Source organism: Manis javanica, chromosome 1 (assembly GCF_040802235.1).
Source record: "Manis javanica isolate MJ-LG chromosome 1, MJ_LKY, whole genome shotgun sequence".
Lineage (NCBI taxonomy): Eukaryota > Metazoa > Chordata > Mammalia > Pholidota > Manidae > Manis > Manis javanica.
Window position 1 is genome coordinate 137,837,408 of NC_133156.1, and position 20,331 is coordinate 137,857,738.

General features: G+C 43.5%; 1 protein-coding gene across 1 annotated transcript in view; it reads left to right on the forward strand.

Moving 5' to 3' along the window:
* Nucleotides 1-1,853: 1,853 nt before the first annotated feature.
* MYO10 (myosin X) overlaps nt 1,854-20,331 on the forward strand; it is a 200,490-nt gene continuing 182,012 nt past the window's right edge. The window contains exon 1 of the mRNA XM_017653599.3: nt 1,854-2,351. Coding sequence (XP_017509088.2) covers nt 2,331-2,351 — 21 coding nt within the window. The 5' untranslated portion in view covers nt 1,854-2,330. The remainder of the gene's footprint in view (nt 2,352-20,331) is intronic.

The window sequence follows — 20,331 nt, forward strand, 5'->3', positions numbered from 1 at the left end:
TCTTCCCAGTTTCCCCTATTATTAATATGTTGTATTAGTGTGGTTACAATTTGTTACAGTTGACGAAGCAATATTGGAAAGCGACTTTGGAATGACATGGCCGAGGCAGACCAATCTATCAGTGGCTTAGTTGATGCTGGGAACCAAGCCACACCCACCCACTCACTTGAACCAGCTGCCTAGTAATTTCTCTTGAGAGATGTTCTGTACAGATGAACATAACAATGACTGTAATTGTTCTGTGACCGTGGCTGAACACAAGTGATAGCCTGGCTCATTTAACTAAACACTTCGGTTTAGGATTGTTGGTATTTATTCTGATTCTATCTCAACTTTCCTGCAACCTGGGATAGTCTTTAACGGCTCAAGTGTGTGTACCTGTAAAAAAGGGCAATCACGCACAGCACATTATTTTATACCTTGACTCTTTCCAAAGGAAGTGAGGTGAGTACGTATTAATGTTGAAGAACTGCTATGAGTTACAACCCTACCTGAATTTTCACACAAGGATTACAGAAGCATCATGCATTCATTCATTCATTCTGAGAAAGGCTGGTGATACAAATTTTAAAGTACAGTTTCCTCCTTTAAGGAACTTCTATTCTCTCAGCTGAAGATACGTAGGGCACCAATAAAAAGACCCTAACAACATGATAGACTTTGCTCAACAGTTTTAGGAATACTGGTGGTTAGGTGGAACTAGAAGCTGGTGGAGTGTCTTGGCGTCTTTGGGAAACTTCCCTGGAAGACGTGACTTTCTCACTTGAGTTTTAAAAGAAGAGTAAGTAGCAGTTGGCAAAACCCCTGTAGAGAGTCTCTCAAACCTTTGTGAAGTATCAGTCGTTTGTTTCCAAACGGCCAGGTACCAATACGAGAACACTGCTCTGCCAGGTATGACTCACCACCAATCTGACAACACCCAAACTGGTTTATAAATGGTTCAGAGTCCACCGATCATGTGCTTGGACGTCATGGCATTTTAAAATTGCTACAAAAGTTTCTAAACCTTTGCTCTCAATTTCTGTTACAGACTTCGGTTTGCAGACCAGCACAGGGCCAGGTGCTTCCCTTTAAGGGCACCTGGAAGCTTGTTAGAAATGCAGTTTGTCAGTGCTCACCACCATTGAATTTCAATCTGCATTTTAACAAGATTCCTAGGTGAATCCTGTGTGTGCTAGTTTGAGGGCCTGCCCTCGAGGAAACCAAGACTCAGTACCAGGTGGGTTTGATCCTTCAACCATCTCACTTCCATCTGCCTGTGTCCTTTAGTCCAGGTAAAGGGTTGCGTTTTTTAAGGTGCAACGGGCCACGTCCTCTTCCAGTTTACAAAACTACATTTCCCCACTACTGGGAAAACGTTTTTTAACCCGGCTGCAGGAGAGAAACAACGCTGAAAGGCGGCTTCCAGAAATACTGATTAGCTTCGGTTCTCCGCCTTGATCTGGCCCAACAGCCGGGGCAGCTCCGCAGACCCCGCTTCCTTCCCCGGGGTCGCCCATCTGCCGAGCTGCATTAAGGAGATCCGTGTTGAGCTGGTTCCAGGGTCTGCTAAAGATCAAAGACACAAAAGAACTCCCCACCCCTCCTTCCCGGTGCCTATTTGGTCTCTATCACCAGAGGGGAGAATCACGTCTCCGCCCACACCTAGGTGGGAAGGCGGGGGAAGCAGGGAGCCGCACGGGGCCCGCCTTCCACGCCCGCCGAGGCCAGTGGCTGTCCGCGGCGCTCAGCGGGCGGGGACCGAGGTAGGTGGGGGCGTGGCGTCCGGCCGTGCCGGACCTGCGGAAGCGCGGGGCGGGGCTGGCTGGGGGCGGGGCTCTTGGAGAGGCTGGCCTAGAGGGCGGGGCTAGCGGCCGGGAGCTCCTGTCCGCGAGCCGGTGAGCCAGGGAGCCGGGTGTGCCGCGGCGCTCGCGCGGGGAGAGCAGCTCCGGGCTCGCTTTGTGGCGGCTGTGCCCCTGCGGCGCCGACCGCCTCGGGCCGGAGCGCGGAAGGTAGGGGCGTGTCTCAAGCCCCCCGCAGCCCTCCCCCAGCCCGGGAAAGAATGTGCCACCAGCTGTTCTCCGCTCGCCAGCGCTGCGCCCAGGAGTGAGGAACTTGGGGGAAGAGGAGACAAAGGCTGCACTTGGGACGGATGAGTTAGAGACTTGGGTTTGGGCAAACAAAAGGTGCGAAAGACGAGAAGGCGGTAAGGCGATGGCAGCGGGGGAGCCCTGCGGGCTTGAGCTCTTGGGAGTCGCACCATGACTCGCATGGTTTCCCCGGACCTTCTGCTGGGCTGACTTCCGCGAGCTGGAAGCCGGACTCGCGCAAGTAGTGGAGCGCGCGGAACAATGGACAACTTCTTCCCCGAGGTGAGTGCGCTGGGGCTGCTCTCCGTGACTCGCGCGGGCTCCCTCTCTGCAGGTTCGGGCCTCCGACGCCCGGGAGGGCGGGATCTGACCCCGTGGTTACCGTTCCCTCACCCCGGGTGGGCGAAACTTTCTGGGAGTCTGCTGAAATCCACCCCCCGCTTCTCCCGGCAGTCTCGGATGAGTAAGCTGGGACAGGTTTTGTTCTGCCCCGCGCTTCCATTTGCTCCGGGAGGTAGCGAAGGTGCGCTTCCTTTGGCGTGGCTGGCTGGCCCACCGGGTGTCCCCGCGCCGGGCCGGCCAGCAGAGCTGCGTGCCCCGCTGCCTGGGTGCGGGAAGCCCAGAAAAATGTCCAGCGGGGACGTGCCTCTCTCCAAGAAAGTTCTGGTCTGGTATTTCCTTTGCAAAACGTGCCGGCTTCCTGTGAGGGGTGCAAACCCTTCCAGAAGAGACGGCCTAATGAAGTGAGAAGGGGGAGGGCGGCTAGGGTTAATCATTACTGTTCTCTGCCTGCCGGACCTTTGGAGCCCAGGTTCTGGTTCTCACCAGATGCTCTTTTTAGGGTTTGAGGTCATTCCGCTGGTGGCATCACAAGATCATCTGTTTGTGCTGTCCCTGGCAGATTGTGAGTTCGAATTAAAAGAAATTTTTTTTCAGCGAGAATAGGTTTTTAAAGATTAAACCGATGGCCTTTTTAGGGTCATTGAGAGCGGGACAACACAGTTACTTGAAACTCTTGAGAACCTTTTTTGGGGGGGGATCGAGAGTTACTGTGGTTTCTTGGCTCACTTTCCTTACTTGGTTGTGTTTATTTTACAAAATCTGTTTAAATTTGAGGTTTGAAGTGGCTCAAAGTAAACTTAGTTAAGGGAATTCGATGTGTCTTTTAACATTGAAAGCCAGGCGATGTTTAGCGAATACAGGAAGTTTTATAATCTTAGAGCAAACTAGATCCGTTGATGGTTTGCCCCTGGGTTCGCTAACTTTATCAAACTTAGTTCAATGCAGTCTTTCTAGTCATTCTGCTTTCTGGATACTCACTGTATTTTCAGACAACTCTATAAATGTTGCGTACTAGTAATATTCGCTCACATGCGATACCCACATTCACTATGAGAGGTGGACTGAAAGGAATTAGTTATCCATTAATGCGTATTTTTACTTTTACAAAAAATTGAAATCTGTAATTGTGATTCTGTAGCCGTTTCTAATCCATAGAACATTTTCACCCCTTGTAAGAAGGTACCAGAACTTTTTGCAGGAGGTGCAGGTTAACCAATGATGAAAAACCAAACCGGTGGGCTGTGTTTAATTGCTTTCATCTGTGAGAAAATCAAGGCTGTCTGCAGGACTCTTAATTCTTAACTTTTTTTTCTGGCTTTATTTTTGTGTTCTGGGTTCGTAAGGAAATCTGATGGGACATAGAATTTGTATTTAGTTTGTTGGGGGCCTTAGTCCCCATGAAACCTGTCTGTGGACCGCAGGGGTCCGTGGCCTCCGTTTAGGAAGAACCCTGCCCCCTAGTGCAAGTGGGGGGAACTGCAGGATAAAGTGGAACAGATGCAACATGTCTCGCATTCTCTGGTTGAATTACTCTTTTCCTTACACTGTACCTTATTCAGTGTAAGGAGACCTGGTTGTTGGATTTTATTTGAATGATTAATATTGAAATTGGCCTTTATACCCTTCATTTCCTAGATGAAGAATCGTAACCCAAAGATATTAAACCACTTTCCCAAATTGAAGAGCCTGTGATAGAATCCAGGGCCTTCTTACTCTGTTGCTGATGACTTAAGTTTTTTGGAGAGTTTTTCATCTATTTAAAGTTGTACTTTTAATCTTGTGATGTGTGTCACAATATTCTAACAGCCTTCAAACTTCTCCTCAATAATCACTTTGGGAGGCCAGCAGAACCAGAGAGGCTGCACAGTGCTGCATTAATTGGAGACAAGCTCCTAACAGGTCAGTCCTCTGTTAACAGAGCATCCTCTTGTTAAATTGTCCAGTGAAGAAAGTCGTGTAAGGTCCTGTTAGAATACAAACAGTGAGTATGGAAGTAGTATGTTTGCAAGACAGCAGAGTTGCAGGTACTCCTTATCACTACATGATTGATGTCTTGTTTTGTAACTTTTCCCATGATTTAGGAGTAACAACTTGTTGCTTTTGGACAGCGATTTGAGGGTAATGCTAATTGAGAAAAAAATTGAGATGTTGCACGTGTTAGCTTTATGTATAAATGGCCAAATAGGGAAATGGGAGCTGCTTGTGACTAGCAGCTGCTAATTAGAGCTAGACCAGGGTTTCTCAAACTGGGTACCACTGACATTTTGGGCCCATTAATTCTCTGTTGGGGGGCTGTCAGGTGCATTACAGAATGTTGAGTGGTGTCCCCAGCCTCTGCCCACCAAGTGCTAGCACCGCTCCCCCACCCCCCAGTTGTGATGACCAAGATGTCTGCAGGTGTTGCCAAATGAGCCACAGGGAGCAAAATCACTCCCAGTAGAGAACCACTGAGACCCTGAGACTCATGAAGCGGTTGCCTTGTGGAATTAATCCCCGTGCGTGTTGTAGGCATGGCCTTCTTGCCTGTTTTAAATAGCATCAGGCGTCTGCAGCCGGTCAGTGGGAAGCTTGTGAGGCTCCCGTCTGGCAGCTGAGGCTCCTGACTTCAAAAGGTACCCTGGGATTGGAGAAACTGAGCACCCCACACTCCTCAATGGGGTTTTCATTTCTTCATGGCCTGCTTGAGATTTTTATGGCTTCTCTCCAGTGAACTGTGTGTGCAGTTCTGGGAAAACTTGTATTTTTCAGCCTTTGGAGGTAAGTTATAAAAGAGTTCACTGCAGGCAGAAACTAAGGTTAGGTATCCCAGAAGCAATTAAAAAAAAAAAAAAAGACTCAAGCAGCAAAGTGACAAAACTACTGTGCAAATGCACTATTGATATTTTGAAGTGGATGCTCTTTCCATGTCCCCAGGGCCAAGTACAGTGCCTGGAATACCTGCGAGGCCAGTGAGTACCAGTTGAACACATAAATGAGCTTGGTTTTTCTGTTTCTAGTGTAGGAAGAGGTGTGGGGTGGTGGGTGATCAAAGAAAAGATCTTTTGAGGATGTTTAGTGGGACATATACAAGTAGGTAAAATGCAAGTATGGTACTCATAAAACAAATTAGAAAGCAAGTATTAATATTTTAAAGGATGAATTGTTAGTGAAAAACTGTATCTGCTGTTCTTATTAAATAGCCTGGTTCACACGCAAGATGTTAAATGGAAACAGGTTCCTCATTTCCACAAGGTGTCTTGGTTTTGGTTACCTAGAGTTGTTGAAATAGCTTTTGAAGCTGTAAAGAGTTCTTGAGCCTATTTCTCTCTTTTCATAGTATTTTTGTTTTAGGCCTTATTGATATTTCTTGGTTAAAAAAAGTAAAACTTATTTTTGGCAGCTTCTTCCCTGTTCTCCTCCCTAGATCATCTTTCAAGGGGCAAAAGGGAAACACTTTTTGTCACCAGATTCTGAAGGTGACCCTTTGGACAACTATAAAATACAATTAACATATTTGCTATTTGCTTGTGTCCCCTTTTCTCACAATGGAGTGCCTTGCCTTTTTTGCCCACTTGGTGAGGATTGTCAAGTACTCCTTTTTTGGCCCCTGCCGTACTGGGGACAGCAAAGCCCCAGAGCAGCTGCAGGCAGGCCAGTTGTTGCTAGCAGAGAACCCTGATCTCACCCCCATATCATGTGGCCTGCAGTTCTCACCTCACAAAATCAGGCACAAACCAGTGTGGCAGGGCCTGCACTATTTAACCAGCGTGGTGGAGGGAGAGAGCAGACTTGCTTTTCCAGCTCTGTTGGCTTTCAGTGGGGTCACCTTGAAGGACATTGAGCCTTGAAAATGCTCTTCTGTTGAGATTGGTAGGAAATTAAGGGGCTTTATTATTAATGGGCTTCAAGTTTTAATGGCCTTTTTGCGTTTAGTGTAACTTATGTAACACTCCCATGTCATTAATTTGCAGGGAACATTCAAGAATGAACGACCAGTGAAGTCTGCCTTAAGCCTGGCAGTACTTCCCTTGCCTAGATGCCTCTAGGCAGAGGCAAAGCACTTGGTTCTTAAAAGTCGAAAAGATGTGACCTTTGGGAGCCTGGCTATACCCTTGCCATCTATGGGATCTCAACCAGGTTATCTTCCTGGGTTTTATTTCTCTGGTCTGTAAGTGGGCATAATAGTATTAGCCTTGCCGTGGTAATTAGAACTTGAGATAATATTTACAGAGCACTGGACACATGGTAGGTGAGCAATAATAAATGGTAGTTATAGTAACTGTACTTAGAAATCAAGAGCCGGTGGGCCTTTGTGGTGGATGAATTCCCTGTTCTCCTGGGACAGAGAAACCTTGACCTTGGAGCTGTCTCCACAATGAGTGTTGGGCTAGGGTGCGTCTATTACCCTTCTCCCTTTCAACCTGTACGTTTCAGGCAGATTTTGCCTCTCCAGAATGTCTGCAGGACATCCATATTGCTTATGAAATCAGGTTCATGTTCCTTGGTCTGGTTTCCAAGGCTTTCTGATCTTGCAGCTCTCTTTACTCTTTTCCCCTCATGAATTCCACTCCCGAGGATGTGCTGCCAGCCGACCCACACACCTTTGTGCATGTCATCCTCTCTGCCGACAGGAAGGCCTGCCTGGCCAGCTGCCTTTTGAAAACATCCCTGACAGGTCTAGTTCATGGTGACCCCTGCCTCCCTTTTCTCTGCCTCTCTCTGTTCTGGCCCTGTTGGGAATTCAACCCTGCTAGCTAGCGGCTTTTCGTATCCTTTTTGACCCCCTTAAACAAGTAAACAGAGCCTCAAGAAGGTAAATATCCCATTTACAAGTTTTGTCACGTTGTTTGCACTGAAAAATCCTTAAGGATGGCATTCTCTCTTTGTATAGCTTTTGTTTTCCCTTCAAATACAGGTCTTTTTTTTAATGGGAGAGAAGATGCCTAGAACTTTTCCCTTGATTATGAAGCATTTTACAATTTTTTAAAGACTAATAAAAATAGCTAATGTTTGAGTGCTGTGTGCTAGGCACATTCCTGAGGACTATACATCCAGTAACTCATTTAATGCATTTAACAGCCCTGTGAGTAAGCCTCTGTAGTTGAAGCAAGTGAGGCCCAGAGAGGTTAAGTAAGTAGCCCAGTGTCACACAGCAAACAATAGGGTTTGAATCCACACAGCTGTCCCCAGAGCCTCTATACTCTTCACTGCCGTGCTTTTCTCTTATATTGGTGTCATTCATTTGCCTGATGACTTGCATCAGCATTTCGAGGCTCTTTGGTGAAGTGCTGTAAACAGCAGGCAGTTAGTGATTTTTGAGTTGAAAACTTCACGGGAGTTTGGGGAAATAAGTGGTCCACACCCCAGAAACATTGAAAAACCAGTAGGAAAATGTTAAGTTTTTGAATATGACATTAATTTTTATTTGGATTGCTTCTTAAGAGAGACAAGTACCTTCTGTTTCCTTATAAAATGCTGTTTCTAAAACCACCAGCTCCAACCTCATGAGGAAGCTAGGAAGATTTATATGATAGGGCACTTAGAAAACTAGATTTTTGAGATGTTTATTAAAAGAAAGGGTAGAACTCATTTGTGTCTCCAATTCTGACTCCCAGTTATTGCGGTATTTCTCTGAGGTTTTCTGATGGCATCTTCTGTTCCAGTGAGGGATTCTGGCTACTTTCCCAGAGTTTCTCCATATCGGTTGTGTTTTACTACTTAGCGTATCAATGTCCATGGAGTGACCACTGACAGCAGAGAGGACCATTTCTTGAAGAGCATTCCTTGAGTAAAACACTTTGCTGCTTTGCTAAGAGCTTTTTGGAAAATGTGCCTGCAAGGCCTAAAGTAAGAAATTTGAGTCCCCAATTAAAATCTAGCATCTCATGTCACGTGACATCATCAGACTGCCAGTTACAGGGAAAGGTGTTAGAGTTCTTGTGGCAAAGCCATGACACGTCTACTGAAATAGAGTCTGAGCGAGGGAATGAGAACTCTGCATTTAATACCTTTACCTTCACTTTTCCCAGGATTCAAACTGCTTCCCTGTAAAAGCATTTCACATTGTGGAAATTTAAAGACATTTATACTGGAAAAGAAAAGGTAGGCAAGGTTGGATTTTTGCATTTTGGTAAGGCTAAGACAAGGCATTTGGAGGTATCTGAATAGAATGTAGCTTTTTTATTTACATGGCTCCTACCCAACATTGGGTCCCAAAAGAGTCCCATTAATTCTTCTATATGCAAATTTTTGTCAGTTAATAACGTGAGTAGTCCCCATTGACAATGGAATACACTGGAGAGTACACATTGGTGTATAAGGAGAGAGGTGGCCTTAGCTCTCTGAAAAGTGTTCATGAGATCTACTTTGTTGTTCTTGAATTCATTTTTTCTTAATTCTGCAAAGAATATGTACTAAGTTTAGAAAATTTTAAAAATGCCATTAAAGAAAATTCCGGGGTCTTACCCTTAATGTTTCATATGTATGCTTCCTGTGCCTTTCTGCATATTTCTACAAAAGCATACCTACAATGTTTTTCACTTAAAAGTTGATGGAGAAAAGCTTTGAATGTCCAGAAATTTGCATGTATACAGGCGGCCCTTACCATTTTCAGGCCCAGGGGTAGGAGTAAAATGCAAGCTCCATATCATATACTGAAGTATTTAAAAGATATAGCTCAGGCTTACAAACTGGTAAATGCTTTCTTCCTTGACAAATGTATCTTCATTAGGACACAATCGAAAAACATGTGTAAAGGTGTGGTTTTTATTGCTGAAAGTCAGAAGTATAGCAAAGGTGAAGATAATTAACAGTTGCGCATGGCTGGGTATTCTGTTGATGGGCTAGTGATGTTTGCATGAGTAACACATGCTCCGTGATACATTTTCCATAAATCTATTTTTCTTGCCCACATTTCAGCAAAATCACTAATTACAAGATTATGGTCAGAATCTTCACAGTCTGTGTTTTATTGACAGTAACGCCAAAGGAGAAAACCTTTCTTGAGTCATTGTGGTTCTTAGATTATTTAGTTTGTTCGGCTTGCTTTCCTAAGGCAGGACAGTAGTTACTGTCATTATCAAAGTTCATAGAGCAATATTTAGATTTAAAAAAAATGAGATAGGATTACATATGATAGGTTATTCATGTGCAGAATATTTTAATTTCATTATTTAAATCAATGTTAATTTCATCTATTAAGTTCCTAAAACATTGCAATGCTGTGTATATTATAAAACTGAAGTCAGAAGTTAATTTAAAAAACCTGTTTTCAGATGAGCCCATATCTTAATGCCCCTTGGCCAGAAAATAGTCCATATAAAATATATTTGGGGATTATATTTATGGGAATCTTTTCCTTCCTAGTTGTGCAAATGTTATTTCCTGAACCTGATTTCTAAAACATTTTCTTGAAATAATTTTCTTAAAATATTTTTGCATTTGGTTCTTAAGGAAATTTTTTCACTGAAATTTTTAAAAATGCATTTTTTCAAGTGAAATGGCTAAATTGGGATTTTTGGAAGCGTTTTGCTAATATCATTCTTATTAATAGTAAGCAATAGTTAAATAATTGCTGCAAGTTCAAAATATTTCCACCCAAGTATACAGAAGTTCCTTTATTTGAGGAACTTCTGTGTACTTTTTTTTGTCTCTCTGATGTGCAGGGCACTCTAGAGTCTGCCGTCTCAGGCAGGGGTCCTAAGTGTCCAGGTTGTCACTGTTAGCCCTTCCCTGTCCATCCTTCTAGGCATGTGTCAATCATCATTTATAAGACCATTTTAGGTTGTTTCTAGTTGTTTGGTTTTATAGAAAACACAAACATTCTTACAGCTAGATCATTGCATGCTTGTCTATTTAAGGATAAAATTGGGAGTGGAGATGTTTGCACATTTTTACTTAGATTATTTGGCAGCAAAAGTTCTATGGGAGTTGTCAGTGCAACTCAAAACAGTTGTAACTGAGACACCTTTTCATGATGTATTATAGCAAGGATTTTGTAACTTTAAGTTAGAATCTTAATGCATTGTTTTACGGAGGAAGCTAGCACAGAGGACTAGATTTCTGAGTCTGCTGTTAAATTCTTCTCTGAGCCAGAATGAAGGAGAGAGGTATTCTCAGTTAACTGCATGTGGGGCTGTTGATTCGCACTGGGCCCCCAGGAAATCCCTGGGTGGTTATTGATGTTCATTTAAGGCCAAAGCACACACAGGGGGGCCCAGCTTTATGCTGCCTGGAGAGCCATTGGCCATTTGTTCGGGGAATTGTTTGTATGAATTTTTCTTTTTAATTTTCATTCCTTTGCATTTTAAGTGTCTTTGCAAGTTAATCCTGAACCACAACAGTTACATGGTTGTTAATTCTAACTATAGGGATTTAGGTAACATACAACACTTGAGAATGTGTGTGTATGTTGACTTTAAGCCTTATTTGTTACTACTTAGCCCCAAGAAGTCTTTTCATGAACTTTGAGTGCTAGGTGTAAATAACATAACACCTTATATGATCTACATTGTACATTACAATATACATTCAAAACAGGTTTGCTTCTGTTTATTTCCTCCCACATTTTGTTTTAATGACGTAAGCTAAGGACCACAGTATACAACTCTCTGGTGGTGGTCAACCTCTGGTTTTCAGATGTGGGCAAGTGTGCCCTCTTTCTAGGTCTTCCCCACTTGGCCACCCTGGACATTTTTGCCTGGATCAGTCCTAGTAGTTGGGGAGCTGTCGTGTGTGTTGTGGAATGTTGAGCAACATCCTTGACCTCTGATCACTAGACTCCAGTAGTACTGGCCTCCCTCAGTTAAAAAAAAAAAAAAAGGCATTACAAATGCCCCTGGGGAGGAAGGGGGTGCAGAATTACTCCAGTTGAGAATCACTACTTTGTGCACACTTGTCTGGCCTGGCTTAAATTTATGTCTTTTTCATACTTATATACTTTTTCCTGATAGCTTGTCATCTCTGGGTGATGGGAGCACACATTTGTCAGTGTTGAAGATTAGGCTCCAACTCTCCCCTTGGGATCAGGGCACTTGGAATCCGCTTATCCTCTAAGTCAGGTGTGAAGTTCCCATCCAGCTGTGCCCTCTGTCCCAAGGCTTTCATGGGCTCCCCTCTGGTGTGTTGCCTGCCATTCCCAACCTGCTCTTTCAGATTCTCTCCCTGGAGCATTCAAGAAATATTTACAGTACTGAGTAAACTGGCAGTTGTTCCCCACTAAGAAAAAGGTGGTCATATTCTTTCATCAAGTCTTGAGAGCATGTTCAGGTAAGTCATCTACTGCCTTTTCCCCTCCAGTATTTTTACAGTGGTATTTTGGGGTGCTTATTTTGTTTATTTGTTTGGAAATAAAGATTAAAAGTTGCCAAAAGAACACAGAAAGGTCCTCTTACCCAGCTTTCCTGGCTGCAGCAGCTTGCATAACAGTAGTACAATATCAAAACCAGAAAGTTGTGACCATCTGCAGACCTTATTCAGATTCCACCAGTTTTGCATACACTCATCTGTGCATGTTTGTGGGTAGTTCTAAGCAGTGGTCACACAGATTTGTAGATTCTGTGTAGACTTGTATAACTACCAGCATAATCTTAACATGGAACTCTTCTGAGGCTTCCGGCTGCTCCAGGAGAGAGTGTCCCACTTTCCCCCAAGCCCTAGTAACTACTAACCTGTTCTAATTGTCACTTGAGATGCTTCTCTAATGGAATCAGACAGTAGTAACCGTCTGAGACCCACCCATGTTGTGTGCATCAGTAGTTCATTTTATTGCTGAGTATTCCACTGTTGCGGCATCCATTTACTACCTGTTGCTAACACACATTATTGCCCAGGCTAGCAATTATTTGCATAATAAGTTATTCTGTTTTTGTCTCATGGCTGTTCAGAGCATGTATTCTCACGGTCCTTATTTATTCCTTGTAAATTTAAATGCTCTTGTCAAAGACTTCTTGATTTGTGAGTCTACATCTCCAGTAGTTTGTGGAGGTTTGCTCAGAGGTGGATTTGCTCAGACCTGTGTTTGAAGTCTTGCTCATCATCCTGACAACTAGCAGATTCCTATTCCTGCTTCCTTTGCTTGAGACAGAAACTTCATGAAGGTAAGAGGAAGAGGACTTTGTCATGACAGGGCTGCTGGGGTCGAGCTTGTTTAATGCTGCAATGTCAGAGCCCCAGTATGTTAAAGCTGCAGGTGGACCAGCCAGGTGAGCAAATGCCGTCGGAGTTCTCCAGAGCCAAGACTTCTTAGGATGCCAAACAAAAATACATGAGCATATGCCTGTCACCCCTCAGTATCTCAGCAGGGCCAAATGCAAAGGGGATTTCCTTCTGTAAGCCAAAACTTCTAAGGCCATGGAAAATGCCCTTACTCGAGTCCTGACTTGAGTCAGGCATAGAGTGGTGGCAGCAGTGAGGGAAGAACCATCCAGGTGAAAGGGGTGACAAGCCAGAGCAGGCAGCAGCCAACCTCCACCCCACAGCTTGTCACGCTACAAGGAGCCCTATGCTCAGGCACTAGGAACCCAGAGCACAGAGATGGAAGTGCGACCCTCTGATTCTTTCCCTAGCTCTGGGGTCTTGCCTGTTGGGAAGGAATTTGCAAGGAAGATGAGCCCCATATGGAAGAAACAGGAGTGTTTTCTTTCCTTAGTTCCTTCTTACTGCTAAGGGGCTCTTTCTTACTGCCTACTACTTACTGCTTCTGGTCTGTTTCTCTTGGAAGTGTAGCTTTTTTCAGCTTAACGATTTCCTTCTTGCCTGAGGGCAGATGTGGTAGACTAAATTACTGCATTTTAGGTTCTAAAACCATGTTCCCTTAAGGTTTTCTCTTTGAAGAGGCTGATGTGTCTTTTCTGTAATTATTCAAAAGATGGACTCTCCTGTTGTTTTCTCAAGTATCTATCAAGAAAAATGTGATAAAATGAGCTCTTGGCTATGGGGTTCTGCCGTGCAGTATTTCGGAGAGCAAGCAAGTCGGGCTGTGCATACATTGGGAAAGGTTACTTTGTGCGTTGTCTTTTCACCATAGTTACTTTCCATAGAAACTTAAAACATGAGTCATCAGTTCTAGGACTGAAAAATGAGCAAAAATCATTCTAGTGTGGCTGCCTTAGCTTTGAAAGAAAAGATCGTTTATCGGGCACAGGAAGAAAAATTCCATGGAAAGGAACTCTGTTTAATCCCCCAGATAAGGGCCACTCGGTCAGCTGGGGATTGGGCAGCTCTGCCAAGTCCTGGGACTCTGATCTGTCCTCATACTTGCTGACCATTTCTTTGCCAGCCTGCTTCACTCCATCTCTCTCCACCCTGGGTCCTTCATCTGGCCAGCAGTTGCCTTTTGTAAGGAGAATCCGAGCCATGTGTGCCCTGAGTCCTGGCAGAGACCTGTGTTCTCACCATCTAGTTTGTACAGCAAAGATTTTCTCCACATGTGAATTTCCTTTCTTTGTAACTCCTGTTTCATGTGAAAAACGTCCACTTGCTCTAGTGTTTTCCACCAAGTCATGCATGTAGAATATGACTAGTGTTTCTGTGACAAGGTGAGCTGTTACTTCTCAAGTGTAAAAGAAAGATCTTTATATGAGAGAAATCTAATATCATGTACATGTGTATACACATATGTGTGTACACACACACATGTTAGACCTCCTCATCCTGATTCCTGACCCAGGCGCTCCCAGCTCTGTGTGTGGGAAATGGGCTCTCTTGCCAAGGCATGTTGCTGGAGGGCCCTGGTCCACGTCTAGCAGCCGTACCTCATAGACGTGGTCTTCAGTAGTTGCCAAACCGCTTAGGGTTTTCTAAGCAGATAAAAGTAGCAGCCTACCCACCTTTCATTACCTGCCTCTTTAGGGCAGAGTCATCAGAATACTACCTTGTTGCCGTAGGTACTGCCTTTCCAGGAGGTTTTCACCCTCTGCTGAGTTCAGTTTCAAGGATGCAAAGTCAGGTACAGGCTGTAAATTTTTATTTTCAGCTCGGGGGAACCACCGAAATTCTTGGATGTTTCTCTTGGAAGCGTAGCTTTTCAGCTGTAACAATTTCCTTCTTGCCTGCAGGCAGATTGGGCAGGTTAGTTCACTGTATTTTAGGTTCTAAATGTGTTACTTCTCAAGTGTTAGAGATCTTTTGTTTAAACTAGTTTGTATGAGAAATCTAATGTGTCATGTTTGTGGGCATACGCATATGTGTGTACACACATACACACGTTAGACCTCATCGTGGTTCCTGACCCAGGCACTCACAGCTCTGGGTGACTCTTGGTTTTTCTCCATGTCTGAAAAAATATTTACAGCCTGCACCTGACTTTGCATCCTTGAAGCTAAACTTGGCAGAGGGTGAAAACCTCCTGGAAACGCAGTGACCTATGAGCAACAAGGTAGTATTCTGATGACTCTGCCCTAAAGAGGCAGGTAATGAAAAGATGGGGAGGCTGCTATCTGCTTAGAAAACCCTAAGCGGTTCAGAAACTACTGAACTGATGTGTCTTTTCTGTAAATATTGAAAAGATGGACTCTCCTGTTGTTTCTCAAAGTATGTGTCAAGAAAAACATGATAAAATGAGCTGTTGGCTGTATAATTAGGAGGCCTGGATTCTGCCATGCAGTGTTTTGGAGAGCCAAGTTGGGGGCTCTCTGCATGCGTTGTGAAGGTTAATTTGTGCGTCTATCTTTTCACCAGTCATTTTCCATAAAATTAAAACATGAGTCATCAGTTCTAAGAGTAAAAATGTGCAAAAAGCATTCTAGCTTGGCTGCCGTAGGCCTTGCTCTTTTATGGAACGTATGTGGTGGTTAGAAAATGTGCTTCTGAATTGAAAAATCTCAAGGAATTCAGATGGCTCTTAACAGAAATGTAACTTTATCTTCATTGCTGTGTGATCTTGGAGACATCAAGTAAATTTCTTTTACCTTGAGGCACAGGGAACTAGGATACTTTACCCAAGAGCTACCACCAAATGATGGGGTCAGAAATACAACTTAGGTTATGTCCTTTGAGCCTCTTAAAAATCGCAATGGGCTCTTAAACCTCCACCAGATCCCTAACCATGAATCTCTACAGTTGGCATGTGCATGTGAAACAAGGAAATAGGATATCTTCAGAAGAATAAAAGGCCCTGTGAGGGTTTTCTTTTGCATTATTATAAAATGTTTGACGAAGTCGAATAGCTAGTCCTTCAAGGAAAGCAGAATTTTGGAATCTCATTTTAAATGATGGTACATCCTGTTTTTCACAGACAAGCTTAGGACAAAATTACCTTCTTTAAAAAAATTTATTCTAGCAGTGTTCTCTTGAGTCAATGGTTTAATTGCCAAAGGGGGAAATATATATATTTAGGATTTGATATACTTTGGGGTTTTGGTAACAATTTGAATAAATGGACTGCATCATGGCTTAGCCATTATACTGCCTCTTCAGTCTCTGCACCATTTGCACTTTATCCAGTTTAATTTATGAAAGTTTACTAATTTAACCATGGGCTGGAACTGTGCTTAAACTCTTTACATAGATTGATTCATTTAACAGCCTCAGGTGGTTGGTACCTTTCCCATCTCTTTTACGTGTAAGAATTCAGTCTTAGAGTTGCACAATTTGCCCAAGTTCACACAGGTGGGAAGTGGTAGTACTAGGATTTAGACTCAAATATGTGTAGCTCTGTGGAACTTGAATTCATTTGGAAGCCATGGCAGTGGTTCCTGTAGGAGGAGGTGGCGATAGATGAGTGTGGAAATGTTTAAGAATGGGGGTTTTTGTTTCTTCACTGAGAGCAGACCAAAGTCATGTGCTACAACCCACTTCTGCTAAGGTCTGGAACAAGGAACAGAAGTTTTCCTATAATCAAAGCAAAAACACAAACCTTCTAATTGTCTTTGATGATAGCAACTGAACATTCATCGTGAGTCAGAGGTATGGCAGGAGTTCTGTTTGGAGAGAAGATTGAAAAGTTAGTTTCAGTGAGTTCCAGTGGCCAAGTCTGGAGAAGAAGCACAGAAATGCACCTTGCAAGCAGAAGGAAAAGTAGGTCACCAGTCTCGAACCTCATGTGGTTGAAGGAGGAAACGTATTTGGTGTCTGTCATGTTTTTTGCATCCTTTAATGACCCTTTTGTCCATGTCACCAATCTTTCTGATAAGGAAACTGCATGTGACGGGGGATGCATCCTTGGCTTACACTGCCATACTGGCTGCCAGGATGTGGCCCAGAGGAGCAAGGAGCTGGAATCCCTGCCCTCCACATCAGACTATAGGCCACGGGAGGAAAAAGGATCAGGACCCCTGGACCTGGGGCCCTGAAGCCCTCAGAGCCCTTGTCTGCTCAGGAATGAAGATCAGATGGCTAGAGGATGCCCCCTCCCATTCCCTGTAACATACCTGCAGGAAAGGGGTTTGCTGCGGTCACCATCCTGTGAACAGGACTCCTCAAATTATTGTTTTCTGTTAATTATCTTTGTGTAGCTAAAACAACAAAAACCAAAGGCTAGTTTGAATGAAATTTGTATAGGTTTCTGGGGAGATTCCCTCCTGAAGGCAGAAGTCACACTGAAGTTCTAAAATCAACTTTCTTGGCTTTTGTCTATTTGGTAAGCTCCAGGTTCCCGGGATGATGTGAGAATGCATGTTTGCTGTAGAGTCTACGGTTTGTGCATCCTGTCATCTGTGGAGCTGATGGCTTCTGTCTTGTGGGTGTGAGTGATGCTCTGTCCCAGTTTGGGGCATTTGGACTATTATATCCTCCTCAGCAGAGAGATGGAAGAAAGTGTCATTTCATTCAGGTGTATGGATTTTTTTTTTTTTAATGAAGCCTTTATTTTTAGAGCAGTGTCAGGTTCACAGAAAGTAAAATTTTAGGGAACCATTTTGAAAATTGACCTTCCTACTGATGTGAGATTTTTTAAAGATAACTCATAATTTACATTTAAGTCAACTTTTCAAAGCTGTTTAATTCAGTTAAGGGGGTAATATAGTAGCTTCTATTGCTTTTTATTCCTAATGGGTACAGATTCTGTAGTTTAAAAAGAAAAGTGCTAGCATGGTTATACCAGATATATTCTTTGTCATAAAACATGTGGTTGGATGTTGCTAGGAGCTGGGTAGATCATTAGGGAGGGGATTAGAATTATGTTTTATACAGAGTCGTGGTTCTCAGCTGGAGGCAATTTCGCATCCCTGGGGACATATGGCGTTGTCTGGAGACAATTTGGTAACCACCGATGTGGGGGAGGGTACTGTTGGCATCTGGTGAGTAGAGTCCGGGATACTCGTAAACATCCTACAGCAAACAGGATGGGCCTCTGTGGCACAGATAGATACAGTCTAAAATATCAGTAGTGCCAAGATTGAGGAACCCTATGTGGAAGTTTGATTTGATTCTATAAGATTGTATCCTTTTAATTTTCTGTTTTCTAGGTAAAATTATTACTGCCAAAAGTTCCTGTAGTGTATTTTTAGGGGTGCATGTATGAGTGATGCAGTTTTCTGCTTTTTTATTTTAATGTCCAGATAACATTTGGTATAGCTTAGCTATATCTCAGTTGTATTTATTTCCACATTGATTTACATGGGATCAGTAAAAAAAAAATGTACAAATTTATACATAGTGGGACATAAATTACTTTAGGCTTTCTTATCTGTAGACTTCCATTTATCTTAAAAAGCAAAGGAATACATGGTAGAACGTTTGATCACAGAACGCCAGTTAACTCATACATACGTGTGAGATGGAAGAAAGGTAACTAGAGATTCGTGCTCTGCTCTGGATGTCTCTTGCTACCTGACTCTTACTGACCAAATGCTTGGAAAACCAACCCTCTTAAATGCACCAGGCAGCCTCTTGGAACCGGCCAAATGAAGCTTTACCAACAAACTCCACACCTTTTTTCTCTGCTTCTCCTACTTTTGATGAATGTGTGATTTTTCTTCCTTATTTTCTCCTACTTCTTTTCTTGCAAGCCACAGTAATGACTCACTTGAAAGCTGGGTAAGGGCAGTTGAACCAGCAGACAAAATGTATTTGCTGAAAGTAAGTAGAAGTTACTTGTAAGCTCACACCCTTATTGTTTACACCAAACCTTCAGGCAGGAGGGAAATTACTGGGTTTATCTTTAAGTTCCTGGATTTAATATGTAGTTTAGAAGTGAGGTTCTTTTTTGTTTTAATTTCAGCTTTATTGAGGTATAATTGACATAAAATTGTAAATTATTTTAAGTGTACATTGTGGTGGGAGTGTTTTTCCCATGTCTCGCTTTTTCCCCCGCTCTGGCAGGAAGAACAGAAACCTGATTCTCTCCAACTTTGTTGCTTTGTAATAGGGAAGGCACTGTGAGACATCTTCCTGTGTGAACTTCAGCATCATGCATGCTTTGTTGATTGGGAATTACTTAAAGACTCCTCAGGACTCCGAATGGTATTTGTTAGAACAAGTCTGCACCCCCAGCTGCTGTTGCAAAATTAATTTAGTAAGTGGATAATTTGTTGGGCATTAGCTGACCCTGATATGGGATTAAGGACTCTGGACATGGTTCGTGGTGGAAATCTGTGCCTGATAGGTTGGTAATGAGGCTTCAGCGAAGATGTCATCACCTAGGCTTGGATTCACCATGCAGAGGACCAAGCCATAGAGATGGTAAGGGACATGTGCCAACTACTTATTCTCCAGATCGGTAAGAAACTAGAGTATGCTGAGCAATTTTTCTGCTTCGGAGATCATTGCTTGTTAAAGATGAATACTGATGGCATTCAGTCAACATGACTCAGTTGTGTGTACTGACCTGGCATGCTGCGAGGCCAAGATCATGCTAATGCTGGCATCTAGCTGCCAGTGGGAATCCCACCCATCTTATTGAGACCAGGATGCTCTGGAGGGGGCGCCAGAGGACACAAAGGGAGTACAGTTGATTGATGCACTGTCAGGTCCTTCAGATTTATCTGGAAGCTGTAAACCTCTTAAATGAACAATAACAATAGAGGACACTTCTAGAGACTAATGTGGTGCCATTTGCTGTGCCAAGCCCTCTATATACATCTTATTGAATCCTCTGCATGTTTGGAACTGTTGTTAATCCCATAGGGAGGCTAAGTAACTAGTCAAGTCACACAGCGGTAGCTGGGATTCTAAGTCCCTTATCTGACTTCACAGCCTGTGTATATATTTCTTCTCTTCCACGTTGGTATCTCAGGAGCTTATCACAGCTTTCCCAGTCAGGTGGATTGCCATTCTGGAAGATGTGGATTTATCAAATGTTTGGACTTTTCCTAGTGCTGTTTGATCCCACAGTAGGCAGTGGTGATATTTCAAGGTTACTTTCATGGCTTGTTGTACCCAGTTTGAGAGTGTGTTTTGTCTAGGACTCAAACACAGGATATATCTGGGGCTACAAACTCAGTATTTGCAAATAGGCAAAACAAAAATAGTGGACCCAGCAGAAATAACAGGTCCACAGAATTAGGAGTGGCACAGACAGGGCCCCATAGGTGCTCTCTGACATCTCTGCCACTAACCAGGAGATGGTTGTGGGACATTTCTGCTGGCTACTTCGGGCGTATTTACTGATGAAGGCTATGTGATTCTCCTGGGAGGAGGCCCTGTGGCCTTCAGAGGGTGTTCCGGAGGATGCTCATGGAAGTCCTTGGGAAGGTTGTCCCATGTTGGAATCACACAGAGTGGCTGAGTGGCCGGCAGAGTGGACTTTGGCAGTGAGCTCTTGATCTGACTGCTCTCATGCTGGAATATTAAGGCCCTCATTGTTTTATTGGGATCAGACAGAAGGTGCACATATGCTTCTGTCTTCCCTGACCTTCCTTATTACCCCAGCCCATGTTCCCAGATGCCTGCTTCCTGTGAGAGGCCAGGCTAGCTGAGTGGGGTTAGATGGCTTCTTGCCTTAAATGATATAAAAAGTTTTCAGTGTTGAAATGCAGAGAGTAACCCACATGACAGGTCATTC